This window comes from Rhincodon typus, chromosome 1 (assembly GCF_021869965.1).
Source record: "Rhincodon typus isolate 14 chromosome 1, sRhiTyp1.1, whole genome shotgun sequence".
Classification (NCBI taxonomy): domain Eukaryota; kingdom Metazoa; phylum Chordata; class Chondrichthyes; order Orectolobiformes; family Rhincodontidae; genus Rhincodon; species Rhincodon typus.
In genome coordinates, this window is record NC_063332.1 from 30,690,152 (window position 1) to 30,702,230 (window position 12,079).

At 42.0% G+C, this 12,079-nt stretch overlaps 1 protein-coding gene across 2 annotated transcripts in view; it reads left to right on the top strand.

Annotated features, from left to right (window-relative positions):
• The window catches only part of me2 (malic enzyme 2, NAD(+)-dependent, mitochondrial), a 67,420-nt gene extending 56,186 nt beyond the window's left edge, over nucleotides 1–11,234 (top strand). For both annotated transcript variants that reach the window (XM_048604018.1, XM_048604010.1), the window contains 3 exons: nucleotides 388–458; nucleotides 3,853–3,951; nucleotides 8,806–11,234. In XM_048604018.1, the coding sequence (XP_048459975.1) occupies nucleotides 388–458; nucleotides 3,853–3,951; nucleotides 8,806–8,967 (332 nt within the window). In that variant the 3' untranslated portion in view covers nucleotides 8,968–11,234. The remainder of the gene's footprint in view (nucleotides 1–387; nucleotides 459–3,852; nucleotides 3,952–8,805) is intronic.
• The last annotated feature ends 845 nt before the right edge of the window (nucleotides 11,235–12,079 follow it).

Below are 12,079 nucleotides of genomic sequence, written 5' to 3' on the forward strand. Positions count from 1 at the left end.
GCCCTCTGCATTTTCTGGCTGGAATAATTTTTCCAAAATGTACATGTATTACTTTAGCTGTCACAACTTTATTTACATTTTATTTGTAATGCATAGCACTTTACTGCTGGATGTGAGATTAATAACGACATTCTGATTTTTGTGTTTGTGTGCGCACAGCATTCCATCTAGTAGTAGCATTGACAACAAATGCATCTTTCTTAAAGCCTGTTATCCGTCTAACATCTTCCAGTCCTGGTAGAAGGACACTGACTTGAACTACAAACTTCTGGTACTGTGGGATACCACGTTCTGTTTTGTTTTCTCCAAACGTAAATGTCTATGCAGGATTCCTGCCCGCTACTTGTCCAATCAGATGACTCTCACTGAAGTTGTTCTTAATTGCAGGTGTGGCACTGGCTGTAATTCTTGTTGGGGTTCGTACTATCAGCAGTCACGTTTTCTTGGCAGCTGCAAAGGTTTGTGGAAACAAAATAAACTGGAATATTTGGATTTGGAGATGCAGAAGTTTTCACAGGATGCACAGCAGGCCAGGCAGCATCGGAGGAGCAAGAAAGTTGACGTTTCGGGTCTGGACCCTTCAGAAATGGAGAGGGGGAAGGTAGTTTGGGAAATAGAGAGAGGAGGGCTGGGTCTGGGGAAGGTGGGTGGGATGGTGATAGATTGGATGCAGATAGGGGGTAATGGGGATTGGTCGGTGGGAAAGGTAGGGTGGATAGTTGGGGAAGAAGATGGACAAGTTGTGTCAGGTCAAGGAGGCAGGAATGAGAGGGAGGGTTGGATATGGGATGAGGCTGGTGGTGGGGAGACTTTAAAACTGGTGAATTTTATGTTTAGGTTGTCGGGCTGTAGGCTTCTGAGGCAGAACAGGAGGTGTTGCTCCTCCAGTTGGCATGTGGTGTCATTGTGGCAGTGGAGGAGGCCCAGAATGGACATGTCACCCAGGGAGTGGGAGGGGAATTGAAATGATTGGCGATTGGAAGCTGTTGTCATTTGTCGCTTACAGAGCACAGGTGCTCTACGAAACGGTCCCAGGGTCTATGCTTGGTCTCACCAATGTAGAGGAGGCCACATTGGGAGCAACGGATGCAGTAGACCAATCCACTCCAATCCTAACCTCATCATCCAACCCGTGGATAAATGGGGTGGGGAGTGGCAGAGTAGTGGCATGGCACACTGACCGTTACATCACCAAAGCCAGGCACCAACTCTGACACCTCCTACCGCCCTCTTATGATCCCACCAGTGACCACCAAACATCTTCTCTCAGACACCACCCACGCCCTCCACCTCTCCAAGACTTCCAATTCCCTGGCCTCCACCACATCATCTTCACTATGTATCCCCCACGCAGACAGCCCTAAAAGCCCTCCGCTTCTTCCTCTCCCGTAGTCCCAACCAGTCCTCCTCCACCGACCCCCCCTCATCCGCTTAACAGAACTTGTCCTTACCCTGAACAATTTCTCCTTTAACTCCTCTCATTTCCTACAGACTAAGGGGGTGGCCATGGCCACCCACATGGGTCCAAGCTATGCCTGTCTCTTCGGAGGATACATGTCCCTTTTCCGCTGTTACACTAGCACCATCCCCATCTTCTTCCTTCTCTATATTGATGACTCTATCAGCACTGCCTCATGCACTCACGAGCTCGAACAGTTCCTCAACTTTACTAACACCTTTCACCCCAACTTCAAATTCACCTGGGCCATCTCCGTTACCTCCCTCTCCTTCCTGGACCCCTCTGTCTCCATCTCTGCTAAGTGCCTCAACACCAACATCTATTTCAAAGTCCACCAACTCCCATAGCTACCTGGACTACACCTCTTACCCACCCTCCTGCAAGAATGCCATCCCTTACTCCCAATTTCTCCACCTCTGCCGCATCTGCTCCCAACATGGAGCGCCCCACTCCTGGACATCCCACATGTCCTCTTATTTCAAGGACCGCCTATGGTGATCAAAATGCCCTCAACCGTATCTCTTGCGATTTCTGCACTTCTGACCTCAAAACCCCTCCCCATCCCCAGTTACAATAAAGACAGAACCCCCTGGTCCTCACATACCTCTCCACCAATCCCCACATCCAGCGCATCATTCTCTGTCACTTCTGCCATCTGCAATTTGACCCAACATCCAAAGAGATATTTCCCTCCCCACCCCATCTGCCTTTCATGGGACTGCTCACTCTGCAACTCCCTCGTCTGCTCCACACTCTCCAATAACCCCACCACACCTGCAACCGCAAGAAGTGCTACACCTGCCCCTACACCTCCCCCCTCACCTCCATTCAAAGCCCAAAGTTAACCTTTCATATCTGACAAAGGTTCACCTGTACATCCTCCAACTTGGTCTACTGCGTCCGTTGCTCCCAATGTGGCCTCCTCTACATGGGTGGGACCATGTCGGAGAGCATCAGTGCTCTGTATGCGACAAATGACAACATCTTGGGATTGCCAACCATTTTAACTCCCCTCCCATTCCCTTTGTGACTTGCCCGCCCTGGGCCTCTTCCAGTGCCACAGTGACATCACACACAAACTGGAGGAGCAACACCTCATGTTCTGCCTCAGAGGCCTACAGCCCGATGGCCTAAACATGGAATTCACCAGTTTTAAAATCTCCCCACCCCCGGCCTCGTCCCATATCCAACCTGGCCTCCTTGACCTGACACAACCTGTCTGTCGTCTTCCCCACCTATCTGCCTTACCCTTCCAACGGACCAATCCCCGCTACCCTTTACCTACATCCAACCTATCATCACCCCACCCACCTTTGCCCAGCCCCACCCATCCTCCCTCCCACCTCCTCCTTGACCTGACACAACCCGTCTATCTTCTCTCTCACCTATCAGCCCCACCACTCCCTACCTGCATTCACCTCTTGCCATTCCACCTACCCACCCCTCCTCCTATTTATTTCTGAGCTGCCTTCCCCATCCCCATTTCTGAAGAAGGGTCCTGACCCAAACTTTGACCCAACTTTCCTGCTCTCTGCTGCCTGGCCTGCTGTGTTCCTCCAGCTCCACACTGTGGTGTCTCTGACTCCAGCATCTGCAGTTCTTGCTATCTCCAAATTTGAAAATTGCCTGCTAACAGTACAATTGTTCTGATATAATGTTTGTTTCAAGAACGCTGCATCATCTGCTGTCTGCAGACTTTTTAAAATTTCCAAGCATAAAAAAGCACATCATCTTTTAAAGGGACCGTGCTCTCTTCCGCCTCCACCCCCCCGCCCCATTTTCCAAACGAATTCTAATGTTATGCCTTCCAATCCACAAATATATTATGCCCAACTTCGCAAGAGGAGCCCAACGGAGAGTATAAACTGCACATTTTAAAGTTATCAAGTAGTTGACTAGGCAAAGGTAAATTTGTGTTGCTTTTCATTTACATGTCTGGTCCCCATGATGTAACAGGAACCTGCTTTCAACTTTAGTGTTTCTAAGCACAAAAGCCACTGTAGGTTTTCCACTGGATAAAGGTTGACGAATACTTCCAGGAAAGAGGAAACTAAAAATGTTAAGCCCATGTGTAGGGGGAGTTTGGGCAAAAGTGAGGCCTGTTGTCAAATGCAAAATTAATTCTGAAAGCCAGTGCTGCTTCATTACACTCTGCGGCATAAATTTCTGTTACTCGCTGCCAGCTTAGAATTAAAGTTGCAGACTAGTACATTGACAATATAATAAATGTGTAATGCTAAAACTAAGTCCAATGATCAGAAATAATTGCTTTAAAGTTGAAAATATTTACTCTGGGAAATTGTCAGCAGTACTCTTCTGAAATTCATTAAACCTGTGGTATGGTAAGAGAGTACTTGTATTGTCTTACAGTTCCTCATGTAATTTTTCTGTAGGCACTGGCCGAGCAGGTGACCAATAATGAGTTAGCCCAAGGGCGCCTTTATCCATCCCTATCTAAGATCCGTAAAGTCTCCGTTCACACTGCAGCTAAGGTAAGCATCCTTTTTGTTTTAATCTGAAAGTGGAAGGTTTTTTAAAAACTATATCAAAATGTAATGGGACATATACCTACCTTGTCTGTATTATCTAGGTCCTCATCTGTTGTGCAGGTTCCAATTTTTATTTTTGTCACTTGAGAGAAGTAAAATTCTATGGTTAGAAAATGGAGAGTTGTGTTTCCTGATTCATTTTGTCTGTACACCTCTAAGCTGCATTATCACCACAGTCGTGGGAGTGCATCGCTCGTTAGTATTTTTAATTACATTAAGATATGCATTTTAGCCATCCTGCATGTTCGATTGGTTAATGTATTGTTTTGATGTGAGGGCACAGACTTTTACCTCGTACTTGTTTTCTAATATTCTAACTATATTCTTTAAACAGAATTTGATTTTCTAAGCTCCCATGTTTTTACAAAAATCTGCGATGTAGTGCACTTGATATTGTGAGACCACTAACTGTGGAGTAGCAAAGGAATTTGGGAATCTTTAGACAAATAGACATACAAAATAAATGTTATAGGACAGTATGGCACAGGAACACTGCCTTCAGCCCACCATATCTGTGGTACCATTCTAAACTAATCCCATCTACAGAGCCATAGAAATGAAACAGCACAAGTCCATTCGGCCCATCTTGCCCATGCTGATCGAAAGACAGCCAGATGCCCTTTCTAATCCCATTTTCCTGCTAGTGGCCCAGAGCCCTGCAGCTTCCAGCACATCTAGGTACGTTTTAAGAGGATAAGGACTCTGCCTCCACCACCAACTCGGACAATGATTTCCAGACATCCACCACCCTCTGCATTTTTTAAAAAAAAAAGTTTTTCCTCACATCCCTCTAATCCTTGTGCCACTTAGCTTGAATCTATGACCTCTGGTTTTTGACTTCTCTGCCAAGGAAGACGTGTTCCTTTTGTCTACCCTATCTCTACACCTCACAACTTTGTCTCAATTATGTGACCCCTCAGCCTTCTCTGTGTTCCAAGGAACAACCCCAGTCTCTTCAATCTCGCCTTGTAGCTACAATCCTCCAGCCTGGGCAACATTCTCGTTAATCTTCCCTGCACTCTTTCCAGATAAATTGCATCTTTCCTGCACCAGAACTGCACATAATACTCCAGTTGTAGCCTCATCAGTATCTTCTACACAGTTTCATAATTTTATCCCTACTTGTGTATTCTATACCTCTGCCAATGAAAGTGAGCATTCCATATGCCTTCTTTACAACCTTATCTACCCTGTATTACTACCTGTGCACTTGCATGGCCAGATCTCTCTCTACTTCATCTTCTCCTCTCAGTATGATTCCTGTTTAATGTGCATTACCTTTAGTGTTTGATCTCCCTAAATGTATTACCTCATGCTTATCAGAGTTGAACTCCATCTGCCACTTTCCTGCCCATTCCCCTAGCCCATCTTTCATTTTGGAGCTTTCAGCTAACTTCTACACTATCCACTACATGGCCAGTTTCTGACAGCAAATTTTCCAATTGTGCCCCTCATGTTCATGTATAAAAACAGACAGTAGGGGTCCCAAGACCAAGCCCACCAAGTGGAACACCACTTGAAATAGCTTTCCATGTTGGAATGTTGCTTTGTATCTTGAGAGGATTAGAAATTTTAAAAATGAGCAAGTTGGACAAAGCCTTGGTCAGACTCCATCTTGTGTACTGTTTTAGTTCAAGGCGTTGAAGTTCAGAAAAGATGTATTGTTTTTGGAAGAACATATTCACGAGAATCATACCAAGGCTCAAAGGCTAAACTTTAGGACGGTTTGAAAGTAACAGCATTGAATGAACTGCTTTATGTAGAATATTGAGCAACTATCCAATGGCAATATTTAAAATATTATGGCATTTAATGCATCTTATCCTTGATATCCACAGGGGATAGGAGCACTGATTCCCTGTGGATAGCAAAGCACGGGTACTGCTCCTCTGTAACACTCCAATGTACCACAAAGGGCTGTGCGATCAAACCAGATAAATCAATGAGAGAAATAAAATGGGGTCCGAGGCCAACCTTGCGAGTGCACGAATACATGGATAGCACAAATCAGTGGATAATAAGGATGATGTGTAGTTTTTCTATGCACCATATTTCCTCTGCTGCCTTGTCTGGACTCGCCCATTAACCTAAAGTTACAACTAGGCCATATTGAGGAAAAATCAGGAAGCACTTTTTTTATACAAAGGCTAGTGGAAGTCTAAAACTCACTTTCTGAAGAGACTGTGAGAGATGGCGTTTTTGAAGATCAAAACTGATATTTTGTCAGGTAGGGGTAAGTATTAAACTATTATGGAACAAGGTCCGGTAACTGAGTTTGTGAGACAAATTAAGTATGATCTAATCAATAACAGAACCTATTGTGGCATAACAGGTCAGGGCTTTGAATGGCTGACAGCTGGTGCTGTGTATTTCAGGTTTTTAATTGGATTTTTCAGATGGGTATCAGAAGTTACTACTTTCTTGCAATTTGTCAACTGAACATATAATTTCATTAATGTGATGTCATATGTCCTCTGTTATTCCCTTTTCATTTCTTTAAAAAAAAATTATTCTTGGATCGCAAACAATGCTGAACAGGCTGGTATTTGATACATAAACCAAATTGGTTTATACAATGAACTAGTTGCTTCATGGCTGTTTTTACTGCCACTTTATTTCCAACAAAGAACAGTAGGAGTACAGGAACAGGCCCTTCGGGCTAACACGTGATGGCTTTCTAAACTGAAACCATTTACCTCCAAGCAGTCTGTTTCTCTCTCTGTTCCCTCGTGTATCTTTTAAGATGTGTCTTAAACATTGTTACTGTGTCTGCCTCTACCACCACCTCTGGAGCACATTCCAGACACTTAGCATCTCCTGTGTAAAGAAATAAAACTTGCTTCTCACATCTCCTCCATTCCCTATTTAGCTTAAACCTATGTCCCCTAGTAATTGACATTTCTACCCTGGAAAAAAGACTTGGACTGTCCATTCTATCCATGCCTCTCATAATTTTGTAATGTTCTATCAGGTTGTTGGTCATCCTTCGATGTTCAAGTGAAAACAAACCGAGTTTTTCCAATCTCTCCTCATAACTAATACCCTCCAAACCAGGCAGCATCCTGGTAAATCGCTTTGTACCTCCTCTAAAGCCTCCACAACCTTCTGGTAGTGTGGCAACCGAAACTGTACCTAATATTCCAAATGTGGCCTGACTAAAGTTCTGTACAGCTGCAACATGACTTGCCAGTTTGTATACACGATGTCCCAACTGATGAAGGCAAGCATGACATATGCCTTCTTGACCACCTTATCCACTTGTGTTGCCACTTTCAGGGAACTGTGATCCTGTATGCCTGTAATAGTATTACTTGTGTTCCTGCCATTTACATTATACTTCCCTCATACTGGAACTTCCAAAATGTGTTGCCTCGCATTTGTTCAGGTTAAACCCCATCGGCCATTTCTTGGCCCAAGTATCCAGCCTATCTATATCCTCTGTATCTTCTGGCAATCCTCATTATCTGTAGCTCCCCCAAACTTTGTGTTGTTAGTATTTGGAATGTGCTGCCTGGGAGAGTGGTGGAGGCAGATTCCATACAGGGTTTCCAAAGAGGGCTAGATATCTCTTTGAAAGCAAAGAATTTAGAAAGCTACGGAGATAAGGCTAGAGAATGGGACAAGCTAGGTAGTTCTTTTGCAAGCTGGTACGGCCACAATGTGTAAAATGGCCTCCTGTATCGTAAAATTCTATGATTCTATGAGTAATGCCCTTCAGGGAGGGAATTCTGCCATCCTTACCTGGTCTGGCCTACATGTGACTCCAGACCCACAACAATGACTCCCAACTGCCCTTTGAAATGGCCTTGACTTAGGCACTGGAAAAGGCAATGGCAGAAACTGCCCTATCGAACTGCAAGACCTCCTGACTAACACCTGGTGGCTAATGCCAAAATTTTGGAAGGCTGTCTTAGACTAGTCATACAACAGCCTCATAGCCATACTCTCTCCAAATCATACCATATAGACAATGTCTCCGAAACCACCATCACCATCCCTGGATATTTCATGTCCCACCAGCAGGACAGACTTGGCAGAGGTGGTGGCACAGTGGTGTACTGTCTGGAAGGAGGTGCCCTCAACATCGACTTCACAGGGTCCAGAGTCAAATGGCTTCAGGTTAAACACGGGCAAGGAAACCTCCTGCTGATTACCACATACCATCCTCCCTCCCCTGATGAATCTATGCTCCTCCATATTGAACAGCATTGGAGGAAGCACTGAGGGTGGCAAGGACTCAAAATGTATTCTTGGTGGGAGATTTCCATGTCCACCATCAAGACTGCTCAGCAGCAGTACCAGTCAAGCTAGTCGTGTCCTCAAAGGCATAGTTGCTAGACTGGGTCTGCAGGAGATAGTGAGGGAACCAACAAGAGGAATAAACATACTTGGCCTCCTCTTTACCAATTTGCCTGCTGCAGATGCATCTGTCCATGAGACTATTGGTAAGAGTGACTATTGCACTGTCCTTTGTAGGGATGGAGTGACATCTTCACTGACTGTAAAAAATATTATAAAGTGAAGGATAATCTGGCATGCTTTTTGAGTGTTTCCCTGTATTTTGCCTGTTTGACAATACTCCTATTCGCTTGGGAAGGAGGCATTATTCCCTGTTGTATTGATGATGTGATGTATTCTGATTTTCTAGCAGTAACTGTATTTTGCCATTTTCTTTCCTGTTACCTTTCCATTATAGATAATGCTGTTTGTAGAAATTCAATCTTAAAACTTTGTACATATGGTGTACTCTTGCCATGTGTAGTTTTTTTTTTAAAAATTGTTTTGATCTGTTTATAGGTTGCAGAATACTTGTATACAAATAACATGGCATTCGAGTTTCCAGAACCTGAGGACAAAGAAGAGTATTTTCTGTCAAAGGTTTGGAAGACGGACTATGAGTCATTCCTTCCAGATGTTTATGATTGGCCAGAGTCTGCAACAAGGCTACCTAAGTTGTAGTCCTATGCTTTGTTTAAAGAATTTCTTAAGCATGTATTTACTAATTATAGGAATGTTTTCCAGCTGGCAGCAGACCCCTCTTTAAATTCGCTAACTTGCCAATCTCCTTTTTTGTACCTTGCAAAATAATTTTATGAACTTGATCTGTTTTCATCTTTCTTTAACCAATATTCATAGGAAATGTACAACTTATTTCTAAGAAAGAAAGAACTTTGTTTATACGGTTTTCATTGTCTGAGGATGTCCCCAAGTACTTTATAGCTAATTTAGTCTTTCAATGATTGTAGTCATTGTTCTGTACCAAATGCAGTTACCAGTTTGAAATACAGATTTCTCTAATCTTTAATCTGAAAGGTGGTCCCTCCAACAAAGCAGGAATACCTGAATCTGTCTCATTTGTGTGCTGAAATCTTGAAGTTTTTGACTTGGCTCAGTACCCAGGCTCTCGAGTTAAGTTCAATGTTGCAGTACTTTGTATGCACTTAAAAATTAAAAATGTTCTATCACCTTTGGAAATCTGTTTTACTGGTAAATCATCAAAAAAGCATTAGGAATGATACTCCTTTCCTCTGAAATTGTAAAACTTTTCACTATATGTTGGGTGTAAGGGTTGAGAGTATCCAGGAAATGATAACATTTTCTATAACTGCAAAGTTTGTAATTGGAAGACCTACCTGAAGATTCTGATTTATTTTTACATATTGAATCATATTTTGGATACTATATGGTGAACTTGAAGGACAGAAATGTCAGGAATAAAAGATTAAAAACAGAAATTCTGTAAATTTTTGGGTCTTGCAACATGTGCAAGAAACAGCACTAAACTTCTCTGTTCCAGTCTCTACCAATGCTGACTGAGAATTTTCAGCATATTCTTTCCAGATTTAGGGTATCTTGCTTTTGTATCATGAGTTAATCAGCTGGCTGATATTTGAAAAGGAAAACGAGCACTGCTTTGCTTGTCATGATTTTTTTAAATACTTTTTTTTTTGGGTATTAAACCATTGGTGATAAGATTGCAATATTAATGATTCTGCCAATGTGTACAGAGTTACTGTTGGTCTATTTCAGTGTCAATGTGCTGGCTGACCCCTTTGGATCTTTTCAGAAATCTGTAAAATCTATTGCCTGAGCCTACCTCCACAGTGCACTTGACAAGCTCCTATAGGAACTTTCTGCTCAAAATCCTTGGCTTGAAATATACCTTTACCTAATTCATTACAAACTAAATGAAAAAATGAGTTCTTGAGTAGTCACTAAGGAATATTGGATTACAGGGTAGTTAGATCTGTTTCACTTCTAAGTTTCAGTTGGTAGCTATTCTGCAAAGGCTGAACCTTTATACAATGGAAAGGGTGGCTTTAGGTGGAAAAACTGTGAATCCATACAAGGCAAATAGCAATTTAAAAGAAAATATGTGCAATTTCGAATGTCTTGTACGTGTTTGCTCTAAATCTGGACTAGCTGAGTGTCAACTAAATGGGATTAATTTGAACTTTCCCAAGATAAAAAACCAAATGGTAGCAAATTAGTTGCTCATTTTAAACCTTTAGTGTTGACCTCTTCCATCATTTGTTGCTTGTGTGATAATAAAGGAGTGCAATTTCTGGTCGCTTTGAAATCCTGGAGATGGTTGCAAAGAATTGGGCTGGAATGGCACTAGTATGTTTTGAGGCTGTTGATTGATTGAGCCTGTTGAATGTGTCTACACCTATGAAGTGTAGATGTATATTTTTGAGATCAGTAACTTTTAAAATGGACTATAGCTGTAATACTTTTTGAAGCTTAAACACAATTATGATCAGTAGTGTCACTGTTCAGAGAAATATGGGAAGAGAAGTAGCTGTCTGCAAAAGAAACCAGGAAGGTTCTCAAAGCACTTTCCAATTCAAATCCTGCATTTGGATTAATCATTTTTCATTAATAGGACTTTGATCTTGGGAATTGTTACCTAAAACTTTGTCTCTGGTTTACCCAAAACACTTGTCAGAATGGAATGCACTGAAAGACATGCTTGTATATGGTAAAGGTTTTATTTATTGATGATCAGTGGTAACTTCTTGACACTATACTGATTTGTTGGTTTTTTACCATGATTCTTGATTCCCCTGCCTTGGAATGTAGGCTTTGTGATTTAACAACTTTTCTTCATGAAGTCTTTACATTGAATATGAACAACATTGGCAGATTTACTGATGGTCCATGTGTTATGTATTGGTGTTTGTCTGTAACTGCTTACTACTGAAATAATAAAACAGTTTCCAGTATTTTTTGCATTCGTGTTTGTTAAAATTTAAAGCTAGTTAAGTACAGAAACCCATTTTCCTTATAACCTGCTATGTAGAGTTCTGACAATGGCCCACGTGAACTGAAATTTGTCATGCTTTCTGAGGGCCCAATTGTTTCATCACATTGACAATAATTGCTTTAATAACAATCTAATGTGTATGATTTCTTTTTGAGGAATAAAACCTTCACAGGAAGTCATCCACTTCGTTTGCAACAACAGAAAAGCAGGCTATTTTTAAATGAGACAGGAGAAAGTGGACATTCAAGGTCCTGGGGTGGTCTTGTATACTAATCTATGAAAGTTAACTTGCAGGTGCAATAAGCAATTAAGAAAGAAAATAGTGTGGTAGCCGTTAAACCTAGAGGGCAGTTAGGGATTTGGTAACGAATGCTGGCCCAGCCAGTGGCACCCAGGTCCTGTGAACAAATATAAAAACAATACCACAAATGGTTTGGAATATGAATGTGAAGTCTTTCCACAACTGTAAAAGACCTTGAGACTACAACTGGAGTACTGTAGTTTTGTTCCCCTTTATTTAGGAACAGATTGATTGATTAATAACCATCTGTACAGATGGTTATTTTACAAACCCTAGGGCAGTTAGGAATTAAACTGGATCTTCTGGTCCAGAGTGGAGATCACTATCACTGTGCCACAAGAGCCTTAAAGTGATTAACTTTACATTTTTTTCATCTTCCAACTGATAGTCAGAATTTTTTTAAAATCAAATTAGCTGCCAAGGTAGGATTGAAATATCTATCCCCTAAGCCTCAGCTTGAACCTCTGATTGATTTACTGTGACATTATCAATACACTAGCACC